This window comes from Anas acuta, unplaced genomic scaffold (genome assembly GCF_963932015.1).
Source record: "Anas acuta unplaced genomic scaffold, bAnaAcu1.1 SCAFFOLD_226, whole genome shotgun sequence".
Lineage (NCBI taxonomy): Eukaryota > Metazoa > Chordata > Aves > Anseriformes > Anatidae > Anas > Anas acuta.
In genome coordinates this window covers 1,607-23,165 of record NW_027076270.1, presented here as the reverse complement: position 1 = coordinate 23,165, position 21,559 = coordinate 1,607, and the positions used below count along the sequence as shown (strand labels likewise).

General features: G+C 58.1%; 4 protein-coding genes across 4 annotated transcripts; all 4 read right to left on the bottom strand.

The window, feature by feature from the left end:
* Positions 1–1,674: 1,674 nt before the first annotated feature.
* Positions 1,675–2,712, bottom strand: LOC137849211 (polycomb group RING finger protein 2-like). Its single transcript, XM_068668712.1, has one exon. The coding sequence runs from the start codon at positions 2,710–2,712 to the stop codon at positions 1,675–1,677; it is 1,038 nt and encodes a 345-aa protein (XP_068524813.1).
* A 4,913-nt stretch (positions 2,713–7,625) lies between these two features.
* Positions 7,626–8,663, bottom strand: LOC137849210 (polycomb group RING finger protein 2-like). Its single transcript, XM_068668711.1, has one exon. The coding sequence runs from the start codon at positions 8,661–8,663 to the stop codon at positions 7,626–7,628; it is 1,038 nt and encodes a 345-aa protein (XP_068524812.1).
* Positions 8,664–13,576: 4,913 nt separating this feature from the next.
* On the bottom strand, positions 13,577–14,614 carry LOC137849209 (polycomb group RING finger protein 2-like). Its single transcript, XM_068668709.1, has one exon. It carries the CDS (start codon positions 14,612–14,614, stop codon positions 13,577–13,579), a length of 1,038 nt encoding a protein of 345 aa, XP_068524810.1.
* A 4,913-nt stretch (positions 14,615–19,527) lies between these two features.
* Positions 19,528–20,565, bottom strand: LOC137849208 (polycomb group RING finger protein 2-like). Its single transcript, XM_068668708.1, has one exon. The coding sequence runs from the start codon at positions 20,563–20,565 to the stop codon at positions 19,528–19,530; it is 1,038 nt and encodes a 345-aa protein (XP_068524809.1).
* Between the last annotated feature and the right edge of the window lie 994 nt (positions 20,566–21,559).

Sequence of the window (21,559 nt, the reverse complement as noted above, 5' to 3'; positions counted from 1 at the left end):
ACAGGGGGTCTGACAGCCGTCCTGGTCCGGCCGAAACAAAACCCCTACGCACCGTGGGAGAAGCTCAAGTCCCCGTAGTGCGTGTGGGGAAGTGGATGGGGAAGGCGGTGTGGGTGGCCCCTGCCGTGGGAAAAGGCGACCCCACTCGTGGGATTGTCTTCTCCCAACGACCAGGCTATACCTGGTGGGCAATGCAGAAAGATGGGGATATCAGGTGTGTGCCCAAAGGAGGTTTAGCCTTGGGAGAAAATTAATCTGTAATCCAAGTTATGTGGTGTAGGAGGACACTGCAGAACCAGCGACAGGTCAACTTTGCAAGGAAGCGGGCAGTGCAACAGTGATGTGAGCTGAGCTGGTGCTGGTGACAAGAAAAGCAACTTTGCCTGCCCTGGGTGACCACTGGAACAGATGAAGCTGGACCCACCATGCTTTCATGTTTCTATGGACATTTTGGGGAAAGACCTGTGGAATGAAAAGAAGTACAGACGTACACATACTTTACCAGACAGAGAACAGTGGTGCTGAGAGAATCTACACACTAAACTGTGTGGGACCTGAGTGTGACACGCATGTCATGGACTAAGGGGTGAAGGTTGTGTTGGGTCTGTCTGGGCTGGAGTCATCGTTCCCTGCAGCAGCCCCCACAGTGCTGTGCTCTGCACTCAGAGCTGGAACAGCACTGGTGTCACTCCAGTGCTGTGTCTATTGCCACACAGTGCTGGCACAGCATCAGGACTCCTTCGCAGCCCCCAGGAGCCAGCAGGCTGGGGGTGGGCCATCGCCAGGGCAGCTGCCCTCAGCCAATCAAAGGGACACTCCAGAGCACCTGATGTCACACTCAGCAATAAACAGGGGGGCTCTCGTGGGGGAGGGGGCTGTTCCTCTTGAACAACCGCTACGCGATTTGAGGCCCTGCTTCCCAGGACGTGCGTGGCCGAACATCGCTCGTTGATGGGAAGTAGAGAATATTTCTTCCTCCTTCTCTCTGTGCTTCCGCGACCTTATTGTTTCTTTGGTTTCTTTTTCTCCCCATTCCCCTTCCCTTTAATTAAACCCTTCTCATCTCCAACCTCGAGCTCTTTCTGCTGTATTTTCTCCCCCAATTTAAAAGCCACTCTTCTGTGTTCGCAAGAAGTGAAATAATTTTAATTCCTACCTTGCTTTTTTAATTATTTTGAAACAGCATCAGCAAGGTCTGCATATAACATACGTTGCATATAACAACAAGAGCAAACACCCAGCAACTTCCAGGCCTTAATGGCTGGAGAAGAAGCAACCCAAGACGGCATGGCATCTCCTGAATCACCCTTCTTTATTCCCTCTAAACTCTATTTACATGCCTGATGTAAAGGCATGTTACATGCCCATTGTTAAGAGTCTGACGTTGCCACCAACCATGGGGCTTGCCGACCCCCATGGCCACACTCCCCCATCTCCCCCTTCTTTATTAAGATCAACCATCTTCTTGACACAAACTATTATGCCATATATCACAGTGGCATCGCCGGCCATGGCAGGGGGAGTGGAGCTAGGTGATCTTTGAGGTCCCTTCCAACCTGAGCCACTCTGTGTTTCTATGCCCGTACGATTGTGTGATTCTACGAAGAAGACCAAGACACTATCTGTGGCAGGGTCACAACTTTTTATTTGTATGACAACCCCAGATGTGCCCTGCTAAAGGCGCCGGGGCCTCTTGCAGGGCTGGGGAGAGTCCGGGTTGCTGTCGGCCCTCCTCTTCGGGGGGCGCCGGGGCCCCCCAGGTGAGCTGTCCCTGCCCTGGCCAGGAGGAGAGGGCTCATGGCTGCAGCCCTGCACCACAGCATCTTCTTCTGCCGCCCGTCGCGGCTCTGAGAAGGGCTCCTCCTGATCCCCGGGGATGGGTGCGGTGGGCAGGTGGCCAGGACCCCCAGGTAGGGCGGCACTGGAGGTGCTGGGCAGCTCCTCGACGTCAGAATCCTCCGGGCTGCTGGCAGGAGTGTCCCGGGGGGAGGCAGCAGGGCTGGGGATGGCCGCAGGGCTGTCTTCTGGCTCCCAGGTGTCTTGGGAGCCCTCGAGCTCTGGCTCCCAGGTGTCTTGGGAGCCCTCGAGGTCCACCTCAGGGCCGTTGTACTGCAGGCTGGCAGGACGGGGTTCCAGGAATCCCAGGTGCTCCAGGTACTCCTCGCTGCATATCTGCAGCATGATGGAGATGAGCCGCTGCACAAAGCTCACCTTGTGGCCCTGCAGCAACGGCCGCAGCTCCTGCACCAAGGCCTGCTCATCCAGCCCGCAGCGGCACAGCCAAGCGATGACGGTGGCCTCCAGCATGTCCTGGTCCCACCAGGCAGCGTCGAACAGCTCCCTGGCTTGCTGGCGCACCCAGGAGCGCAGCGGACCGAGGTGCTCCCTGAAGAGGGCCGCCCATTCCTCGGGCAGGAGGCCTCCCACGGCAGGCTGGGGCACCGGCTCCGCAGCCCCCTGCTCGTCCTGCTGGCTGTCAGCTTGGGCCTCTGCGCCGGGGGCAAGCTGCACCTCCAGGAAGTCGTCTTCCGCCCAGATGGAGTAGAGGATGGAGGTGATGCGCTGCCTGCAGAGGGGGCAGGTGCTGCTTCTCTTGGCCCAGCGCATGATGCACCCGAAGCAGAAGCGGTGCAGACAGGGGAGGACGTAGCTGGGCTCCTTGGGGGCCCCCTGGCACACAGGGCAGGTGACGTCCTTGGCCTCACTGGCCATGGCGTCGGCTCGCTGCAGCGGGCTGGGGAGAGCTGCAGATGGGGAGCTGCTTCCCCTGGCTGGCGCCGCTGCCACAGGTGCTGTGTGCTGCAAGAAGGAGAGAGGCCAGGGTCAGTGGCTGTGCCGGAGCGGGCAGCGGCAGTGCCCCGGCCCCTCAGCAGGACAAAACCCCAAGCCCAGCCCCGGGGCACGTGTCCCCGCACAGCTCACCTGCACTGCTGCGAGCGCTCCCCGCACAGCCCCGGCTGCCTGAGCCAGGCAGGGCCGGGGAAACGCAGGCACTGGCTGCGGGGACGGGCACTGAGAGCAGCTGCCGACGGCCCCACAGCACAGCTCCAACAACTCCTCTCAACAAATCCTTGCTCGGCACTCCAAGCCTCGCACACACGCTCAGCAGGAGTCCAGGCACGAGCCAGGCTGGGCCAGGCTCTGACGGCGCCCCAAGATAAGCAGCGAGGCCTGTGAGGTCACAGCCCGTTGCTGGCTGACCTCAGAGCCCATCGCTCTGGCTGACCCCCAAAAAGCAAAGCACGTGTCTGAAAGCACTTCGCAGACGTTTTGTGGACTCCTGCGGTTCACAAAACCTGCTACCGTGACCACTTCCCTGGGAGGCCTCTTTCAGTGGCCGAGCCCCGTGTTGGTGAAAACTCTTTTCCTCACCTGCAGCCAGACCCTCCACTGTCCCATCTCCTTGCCATTCCCTCGAGTTTTGTCAGTGTCCCCAGAGAGCAGAGCTCAGCCCCGGCCCCTCTGCTCCCCTCGTGAGGAAGCTGCAGGCCGCCACGAGGCTTCTCCTCTGTCTCGTGCAGGCTGAACAAACACGGAGACCTCATGTGCTCCTCATCCATCTTACCCTCCAGATCCTTCACCGCTTCTGTTAGTGTGCTGGCCAGAAGTGCACGCAGGACTCGAGGCGACGCTGAAAGAGCGCGGAGCAGAGCACAGCAATCCCTGCCCCCGAGCGGCTGGCGATACCATACTGGAGGCAGCCCAGGATGCGGTTCCCCTCCTGGCTGCTTGAATCCCGTTCAACTTGCTGTTGACCAAAACCCCCAGATCCCGCTCTGCAGGGCTGCGCTCCAGCCTCTCATCCCCCTGACTGTCCGTACCGCCAGGGTTGCCCCTTGCCAGGCGTGGAATCCCTCACTCGCTCTTGCTAAACCTCATATTGCTGGGGATTGCCCAGCTCTCTGATTTGTCAAGATCTCTCTGCAAAGCCTTCGTCCCCTTGATGGAGTCAGCCACTCCTTCCTGTTCAGCATCATGCCTAAAAAATGGACTCCATCTGCCCTCAAGTCCTACATGCGAGTCAGTCAGGACAACCCTGAAGAGAACAGGCCCTAAAATGGAGGCCTGCGGAAGCCCCTAGTGACTGGCCGCCACCCTGATGCGACCCCATTTACAATTACCCTTGGAGCCCGACCCGTCAGCCCCTTGTTCACCCATCGCATTATGCATTGCTCTAGCTGAGTGCTGCCCAATTTGTCCAGAAGGAGACGCTTAGAAACAGATCCGAAGCTGTGCTGAAATCCAAACAGGTGCCATCAGCTGGCTTCCCCTGGGCAACCAGATGGTTGACCACTTGATGAAAGGAAATCAATGGGGGTGGGCAAGTGATGGGGAGGGGCCATTGCCAGGGCAGCTGACCTAAACCAACCAAAGGGATATTCCATAACACCTGATGCCACACTCAGCAATAAAAAGGGGGGCGCCCGTGGGGAAGGGGGCTGTCCTCCTCAACAGCCGCTACGCGTTTTGAGGCCCTGCTTCCCACGTCGACCTCTGGGCTTCTGGAGCCGGGGCTATCAAGGAAGCCAATTACACCCCAACTGAAAAGGAAATATTAACAGCATATGAGGGGATTCGAGCCGCTTCAGAAGTTGTTGGTACAGAAGCACGACTCCTCTTGGCCCCACGGCTACCTGTGTTACATTGGATGTTCAAAGGGAAAATCCCCACTACACACCATGCAACTGTGGAGGAAGTGGGTAGCGTTAATTACATAGCAGGCTCGAATGGGGAAAGCCAAGCGCCCGGGAATCCTGGAGGAGATCATGGACTGGCCGCAGGGCGTGGATTTCGGAGTGCTGACAGAAGAGGTAACTCGTGCTGAAGAAGCACCAGCACACAATGAGTTGCCAGAAGACAGAAAGCAGTAGGTGTTGTTCACTGACGGATCCTGCCGTGTGGTAGGGGGCCCTCTGTAGTGGAAAGCTGCTGTGTGGAGTCCCACACGACGAGTTGTGGAGGCCGTGGAAGGAAGGGGAAGGTGAGTTGAGTCAGTATGCAGAAATGAAGCTCTACAACTGGCCCTAGAAATTGCTGAAAGAGAAAAATGGCCAGTACTGTATCTCTACACTGACTCATGGATGCTGGCAAATGCTCTGTGGGGGTGGCTGCGGCAACGGAAACAGAACTGGCAGCGCAGAGGTAAGCCTATCTGGGCTGCTACGCTGTGGCAAGATAGCGCTGCCTGGGTAGGACACCTGGCTGCAAAGGTACGTCATGTAGATGCCCACATGCCTAAGAATCGTGCCACCGAAGAACATCGGAACAACAAAGAAGTGGCTCGAGCTTTGAAAAGTGAAGTGGCTCAGGTGGACCTGGACTGGGGACGTAAGGGTGAGCTGTTTGTAGCTCGATGGGCCCATGAAACATCAGGACATCTAGGGAGGGATGCCGCATCCAGATGGGCTCGTGACCGAGGGCTGGACCTGACCCTTGAGGCCATCACACAGGTTACCCATCAGTGTGAGATCTGTGCTGCAGTCAAACGAGCCATGAGGGTAAAGTCTCCCTGGAACAGGGCGAGATGCCTTGGATTTCGGTGCGGTGAGGCCTGGCAGATTGACTACGTCGGACCACTCCCACCAACCCGCCAAGGCAAACGGTCCATACTTGCCATGGTGGAAGCAACGACTGGGTGGCTGGAAACGTATCCCGTAAACCATGGCACGGCCTGAAACACTATCTTGGGCCTGGAAAGGCAAGTGCTGTGGCGACGTGGTACACCAGAGAGAATTGAGTCCGACAATGGGAGTCACTTCCGAAACAATTTGGTCACCTCCTGGGCCAAGAGGCACGGCATTGAGTGGGTGGATCACATCCCTGATCAGCCACGAGCCTCTGGGAAGGTTGAGAGGTACAATGGACCGTTAAAATCTATGCTGCGAGCATTGGGTGCTGGGACGTGGAAACATTGGGATAGAAATCTACCGGAGGCCACTTGGCTAGTAACAACAGGGGGTCTGACAGCCGTCCTGGTCCGGCCGAAACAAAACCCCTACGCACCGTGGGAGAAGCTCAAGTCCCCGTAGTGCGTGTGGGGAAGTGGATGGGGAAGGCGGTGTGGGTGGCCCCTGCCGTGGGAAAAGGCGACCCCACTCGTGGGATTGTCTTCTCCCAACGACCAGGCTATACCTGGTGGGCAATGCAGAAAGATGGGGATATCAGGTGTGTGCCCAAAGGAGGTTTAGCCTTGGGAGAAAATTAATCTGTAATCCAAGTTATGTGGTGTAGGAGGACACTGCAGAACCAGCGACAGGTCAACTTTGCAAGGAAGCGGGCAGTGCAACAGTGATGTGAGCTGAGCTGGTGCTGGTGACAAGAAAAGCAACTTTGCCTGCCCTGGGTGACCACTGGAACAGATGAAGCTGGACCCACCATGCTTTCATGTTTCTATGGACATTTTGGGGAAAGACCTGTGGAATGAAAAGAAGTACAGACGTACACATACTTTACCAGACAGAGAACAGTGGTGCTGAGAGAATCTACACACTAAACTGTGTGGGACCTGAGTGTGACACGCATGTCATGGACTAAGGGGTGAAGGTTGTGTTGGGTCTGTCTGGGCTGGAGTCATCGTTCCCTGCAGCAGCCCCCACAGTGCTGTGCTCTGCACTCAGAGCTGGAACAGCACTGGTGTCACTCCAGTGCTGTGTCTATTGCCGCACAGTGCTGGCACAGCATCAGGACTCCTTCGCAGCCCCCAGGAGCCAGCAGGCTGGGGGTGGGCCATCGCCAGGGCAGCTGCCCTCAGCCAATCAAAGGGACACTCCAGAGCACCTGATGTCACACTCAGCAATAAACAGGGGGGCTCTCGTGGGGGAGGGGGCTGTTCCTCTTGAACAACCGCTACGCGATTTGAGGCCCTGCTTCCCAGGACGTGCGTGGCCGAACATCGCTCGTTGATGGGAAGTAGAGAATATTTCTTCCTCCTTCTCTCTGTGCTTCCGCGACCTTATTGTTTCTTTGGTTTCTTTTTCTCCCCATTCCCCTTCCCTTTAATTAAACCCTTCTCATCTCCAACCTCGAGCTCTTTCTGCTGTATTTTCTCCCCCAATTTAAAAGCCACTCTTCTGTGTTCGCAAGAAGTGAAATAATTTTAATTCCTACCTTGCTTTTTTAATTATTTTGAAACAGCATCAGCAAGGTCTGCATATAACATACGTTGCATATAACAACAAGAGCAAACACCCAGCAACTTCCAGGCCTTAATGGCTGGAGAAGAAGCAACCCAAGACGGCATGGCATCTCCTGAATCACCCTTCTTTATTCCCTCTAAACTCTATTTACATGCCTGATGTAAAGGCATGTTACATGCCCATTGTTAAGAGTCTGACGTTGCCACCAACCATGGGGCTTGCCGACCCCCATGGCCACACTCCCCCATCTCCCCCTTCTTTATTAAGATCAACCATCTTCTTGACACAAACTATTATGCCATATATCACAGTGGCATCGCCGGCCATGGCAGGGGGAGTGGAGCTAGGTGATCTTTGAGGTCCCTTCCAACCTGAGCCACTCTGTGTTTCTATGCCCGTACGATTGTGTGATTCTACGAAGAAGACCAAGACACTATCTGTGGCAGGGTCACAACTTTTTATTTGTATGACAACCCCAGATGTGCCCTGCTAAAGGCGCCGGGGCCTCTTGCAGGGCTGGGGAGAGTCCGGGTTGCTGTCGGCCCTCCTCTTCGGGGGGCGCCGGGGCCCCCCAGGTGAGCTGTCCCTGCCCTGGCCAGGAGGAGAGGGCTCATGGCTGCAGCCCTGCACCACAGCATCTTCTTCTGCCGCCCGTCGCGGCTCTGAGAAGGGCTCCTCCTGATCCCCGGGGATGGGTGCGGTGGGCAGGTGGCCAGGACCCCCAGGTAGGGCGGCACTGGAGGTGCTGGGCAGCTCCTCGACGTCAGAATCCTCCGGGCTGCTGGCAGGAGTGTCCCGGGGGGAGGCAGCAGGGCTGGGGATGGCCGCAGGGCTGTCTTCTGGCTCCCAGGTGTCTTGGGAGCCCTCGAGCTCTGGCTCCCAGGTGTCTTGGGAGCCCTCGAGGTCCACCTCAGGGCCGTTGTACTGCAGGCTGGCAGGACGGGGTTCCAGGAATCCCAGGTGCTCCAGGTACTCCTCGCTGCATATCTGCAGCATGATGGAGATGAGCCGCTGCACAAAGCTCACCTTGTGGCCCTGCAGCAACGGCCGCAGCTCCTGCACCAAGGCCTGCTCATCCAGCCCGCAGCGGCACAGCCAAGCGATGACGGTGGCCTCCAGCATGTCCTGGTCCCACCAGGCAGCGTCGAACAGCTCCCTGGCTTGCTGGCGCACCCAGGAGCGCAGCGGACCGAGGTGCTCCCTGAAGAGGGCCGCCCATTCCTCGGGCAGGAGGCCTCCCACGGCAGGCTGGGGCACCGGCTCCGCAGCCCCCTGCTCGTCCTGCTGGCTGTCAGCTTGGGCCTCTGCGCCGGGGGCAAGCTGCACCTCCAGGAAGTCGTCTTCCGCCCAGATGGAGTAGAGGATGGAGGTGATGCGCTGCCTGCAGAGGGGGCAGGTGCTGCTTCTCTTGGCCCAGCGCATGATGCACCCGAAGCAGAAGCGGTGCAGACAGGGGAGGACGTAGCTGGGCTCCTTGGGGGCCCCCTGGCACACAGGGCAGGTGACGTCCTTGGCCTCACTGGCCATGGCGTCGGCTCGCTGCAGCGGGCTGGGGAGAGCTGCAGATGGGGAGCTGCTTCCCCTGGCTGGCGCCGCTGCCACAGGTGCTGTGTGCTGCAAGAAGGAGAGAGGCCAGGGTCAGTGGCTGTGCCGGAGCGGGCAGCGGCAGTGCCCCGGCCCCTCAGCAGGACAAAACCCCAAGCCCAGCCCCGGGGCACGTGTCCCCGCACAGCTCACCTGCACTGCTGCGAGCGCTCCCCGCACAGCCCCGGCTGCCTGAGCCAGGCAGGGCCGGGGAAACGCAGGCACTGGCTGCGGGGACGGGCACTGAGAGCAGCTGCCGACGGCCCCACAGCACAGCTCCAACAACTCCTCTCAACAAATCCTTGCTCGGCACTCCAAGCCTCGCACACACGCTCAGCAGGAGTCCAGGCACGAGCCAGGCTGGGCCAGGCTCTGACGGCGCCCCAAGATAAGCAGCGAGGCCTGTGAGGTCACAGCCCGTTGCTGGCTGACCTCAGAGCCCATCGCTCTGGCTGACCCCCAAAAAGCAAAGCACGTGTCTGAAAGCACTTCGCAGACGTTTTGTGGACTCCTGCGGTTCACAAAACCTGCTACCGTGACCACTTCCCTGGGAGGCCTCTTTCAGTGGCCGAGCCCCGTGTTGGTGAAAACTCTTTTCCTCACCTGCAGCCAGACCCTCCACTGTCCCATCTCCTTGCCATTCCCTCGAGTTTTGTCAGTGTCCCCAGAGAGCAGAGCTCAGCCCCGGCCCCTCTGCTCCCCTCGTGAGGAAGCTGCAGGCCGCCACGAGGCTTCTCCTCTGTCTCGTGCAGGCTGAACAAACACGGAGACCTCATGTGCTCCTCATCCATCTTACCCTCCAGATCCTTCACCGCTTCTGTTAGTGTGCTGGCCAGAAGTGCACGCAGGACTCGAGGCGACGCTGAAAGAGCGCGGAGCAGAGCACAGCAATCCCTGCCCCCGAGCGGCTGGCGATACCATACTGGAGGCAGCCCAGGATGCGGTTCCCCTCCTGGCTGCTTGAATCCCGTTCAACTTGCTGTTGACCAAAACCCCCAGATCCCGCTCTGCAGGGCTGCGCTCCAGCCTCTCATCCCCCTGACTGTCCGTACCGCCAGGGTTGCCCCTTGCCAGGCGTGGAATCCCTCACTCGCTCTTGCTAAACCTCATATTGCTGGGGATTGCCCAGCTCTCTGATTTGTCAAGATCTCTCTGCAAAGCCTTCGTCCCCTTGATGGAGTCAGCCACTCCTTCCTGTTCAGCATCATGCCTAAAAAATGGACTCCATCTGCCCTCAAGTCCTACATGCGAGTCAGTCAGGACAACCCTGAAGAGAACAGGCCCTAAAATGGAGGCCTGCGGAAGCCCCTAGTGACTGGCCGCCACCCTGATGCGACCCCATTTACAATTACCCTTGGAGCCCGACCCGTCAGCCCCTTGTTCACCCATCGCATTATGCATTGCTCTAGCTGAGTGCTGCCCAATTTGTCCAGAAGGAGACGCTTAGAAACAGATCCGAAGCTGTGCTGAAATCCAAACAGGTGCCATCAGCTGGCTTCCCCTGGGCAACCAGATGGTTGACCACTTGATGAAAGGAAATCAATGGGGGTGGGCAAGTGATGGGGAGGGGCCATTGCCAGGGCAGCTGACCTAAACCAACCAAAGGGATATTCCATAACACCTGATGCCACACTCAGCAATAAAAAGGGGGGCGCCCGTGGGGAAGGGGGCTGTCCTCCTCAACAGCCGCTACGCGTTTTGAGGCCCTGCTTCCCACGTCGACCTCTGGGCTTCTGGAGCCGGGGCTATCAAGGAAGCCAATTACACCCCAACTGAAAAGGAAATATTAACAGCATATGAGGGGATTCGAGCCGCTTCAGAAGTTGTTGGTACAGAAGCACGACTCCTCTTGGCCCCACGGCTACCTGTGTTACATTGGATGTTCAAAGGGAAAATCCCCACTACACACCATGCAACTGTGGAGGAAGTGGGTAGCGTTAATTACATAGCAGGCTCGAATGGGGAAAGCCAAGCGCCCGGGAATCCTGGAGGAGATCATGGACTGGCCGCAGGGCGTGGATTTCGGAGTGCTGACAGAAGAGGTAACTCGTGCTGAAGAAGCACCAGCACACAATGAGTTGCCAGAAGACAGAAAGCAGTAGGTGTTGTTCACTGACGGATCCTGCCGTGTGGTAGGGGGCCCTCTGTAGTGGAAAGCTGCTGTGTGGAGTCCCACACGACGAGTTGTGGAGGCCGTGGAAGGAAGGGGAAGGTGAGTTGAGTCAGTATGCAGAAATGAAGCTCTACAACTGGCCCTAGAAATTGCTGAAAGAGAAAAATGGCCAGTACTGTATCTCTACACTGACTCATGGATGCTGGCAAATGCTCTGTGGGGGTGGCTGCGGCAACGGAAACAGAACTGGCAGCGCAGAGGTAAGCCTATCTGGGCTGCTACGCTGTGGCAAGATAGCGCTGCCTGGGTAGGACACCTGGCTGCAAAGGTACGTCATGTAGATGCCCACATGCCTAAGAATCGTGCCACCGAAGAACATCGGAACAACAAAGAAGTGGCTCGAGCTTTGAAAAGTGAAGTGGCTCAGGTGGACCTGGACTGGGGACGTAAGGGTGAGCTGTTTGTAGCTCGATGGGCCCATGAAACATCAGGACATCTAGGGAGGGATGCCGCATCCAGATGGGCTCGTGACCGAGGGCTGGACCTGACCCTTGAGGCCATCACACAGGTTACCCATCAGTGTGAGATCTGTGCTGCAGTCAAACGAGCCATGAGGGTAAAGTCTCCCTGGAACAGGGCGAGATGCCTTGGATTTCGGTGCGGTGAGGCCTGGCAGATTGACTACGTCGGACCACTCCCACCAACCCGCCAAGGCAAACGGTCCATACTTGCCATGGTGGAAGCAACGACTGGGTGGCTGGAAACGTATCCCGTAAACCATGGCACGGCCTGAAACACTATCTTGGGCCTGGAAAGGCAAGTGCTGTGGCGACGTGGTACACCAGAGAGAATTGAGTCCGACAATGGGAGTCACTTCCGAAACAATTTGGTCACCTCCTGGGCCAAGAGGCACGGCATTGAGTGGGTGGATCACATCCCTGATCAGCCACGAGCCTCTGGGAAGGTTGAGAGGTACAATGGACCGTTAAAATCTATGCTGCGAGCATTGGGTGCTGGGACGTGGAAACATTGGGATAGAAATCTACCGGAGGCCACTTGGCTAGTAACAACAGGGGGTCTGACAGCCGTCCTGGTCCGGCCGAAACAAAACCCCTACGCACCGTGGGAGAAGCTCAAGTCCCCGTAGTGCGTGTGGGGAAGTGGATGGGGAAGGCGGTGTGGGTGGCCCCTGCCGTGGGAAAAGGCGACCCCACTCGTGGGATTGTCTTCTCCCAACGACCAGGCTATACCTGGTGGGCAATGCAGAAAGATGGGGATATCAGGTGTGTGCCCAAAGGAGGTTTAGCCTTGGGAGAAAATTAATCTGTAATCCAAGTTATGTGGTGTAGGAGGACACTGCAGAACCAGCGACAGGTCAACTTTGCAAGGAAGCGGGCAGTGCAACAGTGATGTGAGCTGAGCTGGTGCTGGTGACAAGAAAAGCAACTTTGCCTGCCCTGGGTGACCACTGGAACAGATGAAGCTGGACCCACCATGCTTTCATGTTTCTATGGACATTTTGGGGAAAGACCTGTGGAATGAAAAGAAGTACAGACGTACACATACTTTACCAGACAGAGAACAGTGGTGCTGAGAGAATCTACACACTAAACTGTGTGGGACCTGAGTGTGACACGCATGTCATGGACTAAGGGGTGAAGGTTGTGTTGGGTCTGTCTGGGCTGGAGTCATCGTTCCCTGCAGCAGCCCCCACAGTGCTGTGCTCTGCACTCAGAGCTGGAACAGCACTGGTGTCACTCCAGTGCTGTGTCTATTGCCGCACAGTGCTGGCACAGCATCAGGACTCCTTCGCAGCCCCCAGGAGCCAGCAGGCTGGGGGTGGGCCATCGCCAGGGCAGCTGCCCTCAGCCAATCAAAGGGACACTCCAGAGCACCTGATGTCACACTCAGCAATAAACAGGGGGGCTCTCGTGGGGGAGGGGGCTGTTCCTCTTGAACAACCGCTACGCGATTTGAGGCCCTGCTTCCCAGGACGTGCGTGGCCGAACATCGCTCGTTGATGGGAAGTAGAGAATATTTCTTCCTCCTTCTCTCTGTGCTTCCGCGACCTTATTGTTTCTTTGGTTTCTTTTTCTCCCCATTCCCCTTCCCTTTAATTAAACCCTTCTCATCTCCAACCTCGAGCTCTTTCTGCTGTATTTTCTCCCCCAATTTAAAAGCCACTCTTCTGTGTTCGCAAGAAGTGAAATAATTTTAATTCCTACCTTGCTTTTTTAATTATTTTGAAACAGCATCAGCAAGGTCTGCATATAACATACGTTGCATATAACAACAAGAGCAAACACCCAGCAACTTCCAGGCCTTAATGGCTGGAGAAGAAGCAACCCAAGACGGCATGGCATCTCCTGAATCACCCTTCTTTATTCCCTCTAAACTCTATTTACATGCCTGATGTAAAGGCATGTTACATGCCCATTGTTAAGAGTCTGACGTTGCCACCAACCATGGGGCTTGCCGACCCCCATGGCCACACTCCCCCATCTCCCCCTTCTTTATTAAGATCAACCATCTTCTTGACACAAACTATTATGCCATATATCACAGTGGCATCGCCGGCCATGGCAGGGGGAGTGGAGCTAGGTGATCTTTGAGGTCCCTTCCAACCTGAGCCACTCTGTGTTTCTATGCCCGTACGATTGTGTGATTCTACGAAGAAGACCAAGACACTATCTGTGGCAGGGTCACAACTTTTTATTTGTATGACAACCCCAGATGTGCCCTGCTAAAGGCGCCGGGGCCTCTTGCAGGGCTGGGGAGAGTCCGGGTTGCTGTCGGCCCTCCTCTTCGGGGGGCGCCGGGGCCCCCCAGGTGAGCTGTCCCTGCCCTGGCCAGGAGGAGAGGGCTCATGGCTGCAGCCCTGCACCACAGCATCTTCTTCTGCCGCCCGTCGCGGCTCTGAGAAGGGCTCCTCCTGATCCCCGGGGATGGGTGCGGTGGGCAGGTGGCCAGGACCCCCAGGTAGGGCGGCACTGGAGGTGCTGGGCAGCTCCTCGACGTCAGAATCCTCCGGGCTGCTGGCAGGAGTGTCCCGGGGGGAGGCAGCAGGGCTGGGGATGGCCGCAGGGCTGTCTTCTGGCTCCCAGGTGTCTTGGGAGCCCTCGAGCTCTGGCTCCCAGGTGTCTTGGGAGCCCTCGAGGTCCACCTCAGGGCCGTTGTACTGCAGGCTGGCAGGACGGGGTTCCAGGAATCCCAGGTGCTCCAGGTACTCCTCGCTGCATATCTGCAGCATGATGGAGATGAGCCGCTGCACAAAGCTCACCTTGTGGCCCTGCAGCAACGGCCGCAGCTCCTGCACCAAGGCCTGCTCATCCAGCCCGCAGCGGCACAGCCAAGCGATGACGGTGGCCTCCAGCATGTCCTGGTCCCACCAGGCAGCGTCGAACAGCTCCCTGGCTTGCTGGCGCACCCAGGAGCGCAGCGGACCGAGGTGCTCCCTGAAGAGGGCCGCCCATTCCTCGGGCAGGAGGCCTCCCACGGCAGGCTGGGGCACCGGCTCCGCAGCCCCCTGCTCGTCCTGCTGGCTGTCAGCTTGGGCCTCTGCGCCGGGGGCAAGCTGCACCTCCAGGAAGTCGTCTTCCGCCCAGATGGAGTAGAGGATGGAGGTGATGCGCTGCCTGCAGAGGGGGCAGGTGCTGCTTCTCTTGGCCCAGCGCATGATGCACCCGAAGCAGAAGCGGTGCAGACAGGGGAGGACGTAGCTGGGCTCCTTGGGGGCCCCCTGGCACACAGGGCAGGTGACGTCCTTGGCCTCACTGGCCATGGCGTCGGCTCGCTGCAGCGGGCTGGGGAGAGCTGCAGATGGGGAGCTGCTTCCCCTGGCTGGCGCCGCTGCCACAGGTGCTGTGTGCTGCAAGAAGGAGAGAGGCCAGGGTCAGTGGCTGTGCCGGAGCGGGCAGCGGCAGTGCCCCGGCCCCTCAGCAGGACAAAACCCCAAGCCCAGCCCCGGGGCACGTGTCCCCGCACAGCTCACCTGCACTGCTGCGAGCGCTCCCCGCACAGCCCCGGCTGCCTGAGCCAGGCAGGGCCGGGGAAACGCAGGCACTGGCTGCGGGGACGGGCACTGAGAGCAGCTGCCGACGGCCCCACAGCACAGCTCCAACAACTCCTCTCAACAAATCCTTGCTCGGCACTCCAAGCCTCGCACACACGCTCAGCAGGAGTCCAGGCACGAGCCAGGCTGGGCCAGGCTCTGACGGCGCCCCAAGATAAGCAGCGAGGCCTGTGAGGTCACAGCCCGTTGCTGGCTGACCTCAGAGCCCATCGCTCTGGCTGACCCCCAAAAAGCAAAGCACGTGTCTGAAAGCACTTCGCAGACGTTTTGTGGACTCCTGCGGTTCACAAAACCTGCTACCGTGACCACTTCCCTGGGAGGCCTCTTTCAGTGGCCGAGCCCCGTGTTGGTGAAAACTCTTTTCCTCACCTGCAGCCAGACCCTCCACTGTCCCATCTCCTTGCCATTCCCTCGAGTTTTGTCAGTGTCCCCAGAGAGCAGAGCTCAGCCCCGGCCCCTCTGCTCCCCTCGTGAGGAAGCTGCAGGCCGCCACGAGGCTTCTCCTCTGTCTCGTGCAGGCTGAACAAACACGGAGACCTCATGTGCTCCTCATCCATCTTACCCTCCAGATCCTTCACCGCTTCTGTTAGTGTGCTGGCCAGAAGTGCACGCAGGACTCGAGGCGACGCTGAAAGAGCGCGGAGCAGAGCACAGCAATCCCTGCCCCCGAGCGGCTGGCGATACCATACTGGAGGCAGCCCAGGATGCGGTTCCCCTCCTGGCTGCTTGAATCCCGTTCAACTTGCTGTTGACCAAAACCCCCAGATCCCGCTCTGCAGGGCTGCGCTCCAGCCTCTCATCCCCCTGACTGTCCGTACCGCCAGGGTTGCCCCTTGCCAGGCGTGGAATCCCTCACTCGCTCTTGCTAAACCTCATATTGCTGGGGATTGCCCAGCTCTCTGATTTGTCAAGATCTCTCTGCAAAGCCTTCGTCCCCTTGATGGAGTCAGCCACTCCTTCCTGTTCAGCATCATGCCTAAAAAATGGACTCCATCTGCCCTCAAGTCCTACATGCGAGTCAGTCAGGACAACCCTGAAGAGAACAGGCCCTAAAATGGAGGCCTGCGGAAGCCCCTAGTGACTGGCCGCCACCCTGATGCGACCCCATTTACAATTACCCTTGGAGCCCGACCCGTCAGCCCCTTGTTCACCCATCGCATTATGCATTGCTCTAGCTGAGTGCTGCCCAATTTGTCCAGAAGGAGACGCTTAGAAACAGATCCGAAGCTGTGCTGAAATCCAAACAGGTGCCATCAGCTGGCTTCCCCTGGGCAACCAGATGGTTGACCACTTGATGAAAGGAAATCAATGGGGGTGGGCAAGTGATGGGGAGGGGCCATTGCCAGGGCAGCTGACCTAAACCAACCAAAGGGATATTCCATAACACCTGATGCCACACTCAGCAATAAAAAGGGGGGCGCCCGTGGGGAAGGGGGCTGTCCTCCTCAACAGCCGCTACGCGTTTTGAGGCCCTGCTTCCCACGTCGACCTCTGGGCTTCTGGAGCCGGGGCTATCAAGGAAGCCAATTACACCCCAACTGAAAAGGAAATATTAACAGCATATGAGGGGATTCGAGCCGCTTCAGAAGTTGTTGGTACAGAAGCACGACTCCTCTTGGCCCCACGGCTACCTGTGTTACATTGGATGTTCAAAGGGAAAATCCCCACTACACACCATGCAACTGTGGAGGAAGTGGGTAGCGTTAATTACATAGCAGGCTCGAATGGGGAAAGCCAAGCGCCCGGGAATCCTGGAGGAGATCATGGACTGGCCGCAGGGCGTGGATTTCGGAGTGCTGACAGAAGAGGTAACTCGTGCTGAAGAAGCACCAGCACACAATGAGTTGCCAGAAGACAGAAAGCAGTAGGTGTTGTTCACTGACGGATCCTGCCGTGTGGTAGGGGGCCCTCTGTAGTGGAAAGCTGCTGTGTGGAGTCCCACACGACGAGTTGTGGAGGCCGTGGAAGGAAGGGGAAGGTGAGTTGAGTCAGTATGCAGAAATGAAGCTCTACAACTGGCCCTAGAAATTGCTGAAAGAGAAAAATGGCCAGTACTGTATCTCTACACTGACTCATGGATGCTGGCAAATGCTCTGTGGGGGTGGCTGCGGCAACGGAAACAGAACTGGCAGCGCAGAGGTAAGCCTATCTGGGCTGCTACGCTGTGGCAAGATAGCGCTGCCTGGGTAGGACACCTGGCTGCAAAGGTACGTCATGTAGATGCCCACATGCCTAAGAATCGTGCCACCGAAGAACATCGGAACAACAAAGAAGTGGCTCGAGCTTTGAAAAGTGAAGTGGCTCAGGTGGACCTGGACTGGGGACGTAAGGGTGAGCTGTTTGTAGCTCGATGGGCCCATGAAACATCAGGACATCTAGGGAGGGATGCCGCATCCAGATGGGCTCGTGACCGAGGGCTGGACCTGACCCTTGAGGCCATCACACAGGTTACCCATCAGTGTGAGATCTGTGCTGCAGTCAAACGAGCCATGAGGGTAAAGTCTCCCTGGAACAGGGCGAGATGCCTTGGATTTCGGTGCGGTGAGGCCTGGCAGATTGACTACGTCGGACCACTCCCACCAACCCGCCAAGGCAAACGGTCCATACTTGCCATGGTGGAAGCAACGACTGGGTGGCTGGAAACGTATCCCGTAAACCATGGCACGGCCTGAAACACTATCTTGGGCCTGGAAAGGCAAGTGCTGTGGCGACGTGGTACACCAGAGAGAATTGAGTCCGACAATGGGAGTCACTTCCGAAACAATTTGGTCACCTCCTGGGCCAAGAGGCACGGCATTGAGTGGGTGGATCACATCCCTGATCAGCCACGAGCCTCTGGGAAGGTTGAGAGGTACAATGGACCGTTAAAATCTATGCTGCGAGCATTGGGTGCTGGGACGTGGAAACATTGGGATAGAAATCTACCGGAGGCCACTTGGCTAGTAACAACAGGGGGTCTGACAGCCGTCCTGGTCCGGCCGAAACAAAACCCCTACGCACCGTGGGAGAAGCTCAAGTCCCCGTAGTGCGTGTGGGGAAGTGGATGGGGAAGGCGGTGTGGGTGGCCCCTGCCGTGGGAAAAGGCGACCCCACTCGTGGGATTGTCTTCTCCCAACGACCAGGCTATACCTGGTGGGCAATGCAGAAAGATGGGGATATCAGGTGTGTGCCCAAAGGAGGTTTAGCCTTGGGAGAAAATTAATCTGTAATCCAAGTTATGTGGTGTAGGAGGACACTGCAGAACCAGCGACAGGTCAACTTTGCAAGGAAGCGGGCAGTGCAACAGTGATGTGAGCTGAGCTGGTGCTGGTGACAAGAAAAGCAACTTTGCCTGCCCTGGGTGACCACTGGAACAGATGAAGCTGGACCCACCATGCTTTCATGTTTCTATGGACATTTTGGGGAAAGACCTGTGGAATGAAAAGAAGTACAGACGTACACATACTTTACCAGACAGAGAACAGTGGTGCTGAGAGAATCTACACACTAAACTGTGTGGGACCTGAGTGTGACACGCATGTCATGGACTAAGGGGTGAAGGTTGTGTTGGGTCTGTCTGGGCTGGAGTCATCGTTCCCTGCAGCAGCCCCCACAGTGCTGTGCTCTGCACTCAGAGCTGGAACAGCACTGGTGTCACTCCAGTGCTGTGTCTATTGCCACACAGTGCTGGCACAGCATCAGGACTCCTTCGCAGCCCCCAGGAGCCAGCAGGCTGGGGGTGGGCCATCGCCAGGGCAGCTGCCCTCAGCCAATCAAAGGGACACTCCAGAGCACCTGATGTCACACTCAGCAATAAACAGGGGGGCTCTCGTGGGGGAGGGGGCTGTTCCTCTTGAACAACCGCTACGCGATTTGAGGCCCTGCTTCCCAGGACGTGCGTGGCCGAACATCGCTCGTTGATGGGAAGTAGAGAATATTTCTTCCTCCTTCTCTCTGTGCTTCCGCGACCTTATTGTTTCTTTGGTTTCTTTTTCTCCCCATTCCCCTTCCCTTTAATTAAACCCTTCTCATCTCCAACCTCGAGCTCTTTCTGCTGTATTTTCTCCCCCAATTTAAAAGCCACTCTTCTGTGTTCGCAAGAAGTGAAATAATTTTAATTCCTACCTTGCTTTTTTAATTATTTTGAAACAGCATCAGCAAGGTCTGCATATAACATACGTTGCATATAACAACAAGAGCAAACACCCAGCAACTTCCAGGCCTTAATGGCTGGAGAAGAAGCAACCCAAGACGGCATGGCATCTCCTGAATCACCCTTCTTTATTCCCTCTAAACTCTATTTACATGCCTGATGTAAAGGCATGTTACATGCCCATTGTTAAGAGTCTGACGTTGCCACCAACCATGGGGCTTGCCGACCCCCATGGCCACACTCCCCCATCTCCCCCTTCTTTATTAAGATCAACCATCTTCTTGACACAAACTATTATGCCATATATCACAGTGGCATCGCCGGCCATGGCAGGGGGAGTGGAGCTAGGTGATCTTTGAGGTCCCTTCCAACCTGAGCCACTCTGTGTTTCTATGCCCGTACGATTGTGTGATTCTACGAAGAAGACCAAGACACTATCTGTGGCAGGGTCACAACTTTTTATTTGTATGACAACCCCAGATGTGCCCTGCTAAAGGCGCCGGGGCCTCTTGCAGGGCTGGGGAGAGTCCGGGTTGCTGTCGGCCCTCCTCTTCGGGGGGCGCCGGGGCCCCCCAGGTGAGCTGTCCCTGCCCTGGCCAGGAGGAGAGGGCTCATGGCTGCAGCCCTGCACCACAGCATCTTCTTCTGCCGCCCGTCGCGGCTCTGAGAAGGGCTCCTCCTGATCCCCGGGGATGGGTGCGGTGGGCAGGTGGCCAGGACCCCCAGGTAGGGCGGCACTGGAGGTGCTGGGCAGCTCCTCGACGTCAGAATCCTCCGGGCTGCTGGCAGGAGTGTCCCGGGGGGAGGCAGCAGGGCTGGGGATGGCCGCAGGGCTGTCTTCTGGCTCCCAGGTGTCTTGGGAGCCCTCGAGCTCTGGCTCCCAGGTGTCTTGGGAGCCCTCGAGGTCCACCTCAGGGCCGTTGTACTGCAGGCTGGCAGGACGGGGTTCCAGGAATCCCAGGTGCTCCAGGTACTCCTCGCTGCATATCTGCAGCATGATGGAGATGAGCCGCTGCACAAAGCTCACCTTGTGGCCCTGCAGCAACGGCCGCAGCTCCTGCACCAAGGCCTGCTCATCCAGCCCGCAGCGGCACAGCCAAGCGATGACGGTGGCCTCCAGCATGTCCTGGTCCCACCAGGCAGCGTCGAACAGCTCCCTGGCTTGCTGGCGCACCCAGGAGCGCAGCGGACCGAGGTGCTCCCTGAAGAGGGCCGCCCATTCCTCGGGCAGGAGGCCTCCCACGGCAGGCTGGGGCACCGGCTCCGCAGCCCCCTGCTCGTCCTGCTGGCTGTCAGCTTGGGCCTCTGCGCCGGGGGCAAGCTGCACCTCCAGGAAGTCGTCTTCCGCCCAGATGGAGTAGAGGATGGAGGTGATGCGCTGCCTGCAGAGGGGGCAGGTGCTGCTTCTCTTGGCCCAGCGCATGATGCACCCGAAGCAGAAGCGGTGCAGACAGGGGAGGACGTAGCTGGGCTCCTTGGGGGCCCCCTGGCACACAGGGCAGGTGACGTCCTTGGCCTCACTGGCCATGGCGTCGGCTCGCTGCAGCGGGCTGGGGAGAGCTGCAGATGGGGAGCTGCTTCCCCTGGCTGGCGCCGCTGCCACAGGTGCTGTGTGCTGCAAGAAGGAGAGAGGCCAGGGTCAGTGGCTGTGCCGGAGCGGGCAGCGGCAGTGCCCCGGCCCCTCAGCAGGACAAAACCCCAAGCCCAGCCCCGGGGCACGTGTCCCCGCACAGCTCACCTGCACTGCTGCGAGCGCTCCCCGCACAGCCCCGGCTGCCTGAGCCAGGCAGGGCCGGGGAAACGCAGGCACTGGCTGCGGGGACGGGCACTGAGAGCAGCTGCCGACGGCCCCACAGCACAGCTCCAACAACTCCTCTCAACAAATCCTTGCTCGGCACTCCAAGCCTCGCACACACGCTCAGCAGGAGTCCAGGCACGAGCCAGGCTGGGCCAGGCTCTGACGGCGCCCCAAGATAAGCAGCGAGGCCTGTGAGGTCACAGCCCGTTGCTGGCTGACCTCAGAGCCCATCGCTCTGGCTGACCCCCAAAAAGCAAAGCACGTGTCTGAAAGCACTTCGCAGACGTTTTGTGGACTCCTGCGGTTCACAAAACCTGCTACCGTGACCACTTCCCTGGGAGGCCTCTTTCAGTGGCCGAGCCCCGTGTTGGTGAAAACTCTTTTCCTCACCTGCAGCCAGACCCTCCACTGTCCCATCTCCTTGCCATTCCCTCGAGTTTTGTCAGTGTCCCCAGAGAGCAGAGCTCAGCCCCGGCCCCTCTGCTCCCCTCGTGAGGAAGCTGCAGGCCGCCACGAGGCTTCTCCTCTGTCTCGTGCAGGCTGAACAAACACGGAGACCTCATGTGCTCCTCATCCATCTTACCCTCCAGATCCTTCACCGCTTCTGTTAGTGTGCTGGCCAGAAGTGCACGCAGGACTCGAGGCGACGCTGAAAGAGCGCGGAGCAGAGCACAGCAATCCCTGCCCCCGAGCGGCTGGCGATACCATACTGGAGGCAGCCCAG

What these genes read in the sequence shown, in the direction of transcription:
- LOC137849209 (XM_068668709.1), bottom strand. Translation starts at nt 14,614, where the DNA reads ATGGCCAGTGAGGCCAAGGACGTCACCTGCCCTGTGTGCCAGGGGGCC.
- LOC137849210 (XM_068668711.1), bottom strand. Translation starts at nt 8,663, where the DNA reads ATGGCCAGTGAGGCCAAGGACGTCACCTGCCCTGTGTGCCAGGGGGCC.
- LOC137849208 (XM_068668708.1), bottom strand. Translation starts at nt 20,565, where the DNA reads ATGGCCAGTGAGGCCAAGGACGTCACCTGCCCTGTGTGCCAGGGGGCC.
- LOC137849211 (XM_068668712.1), bottom strand. Translation starts at nt 2,712, where the DNA reads ATGGCCAGTGAGGCCAAGGACGTCACCTGCCCTGTGTGCCAGGGGGCC.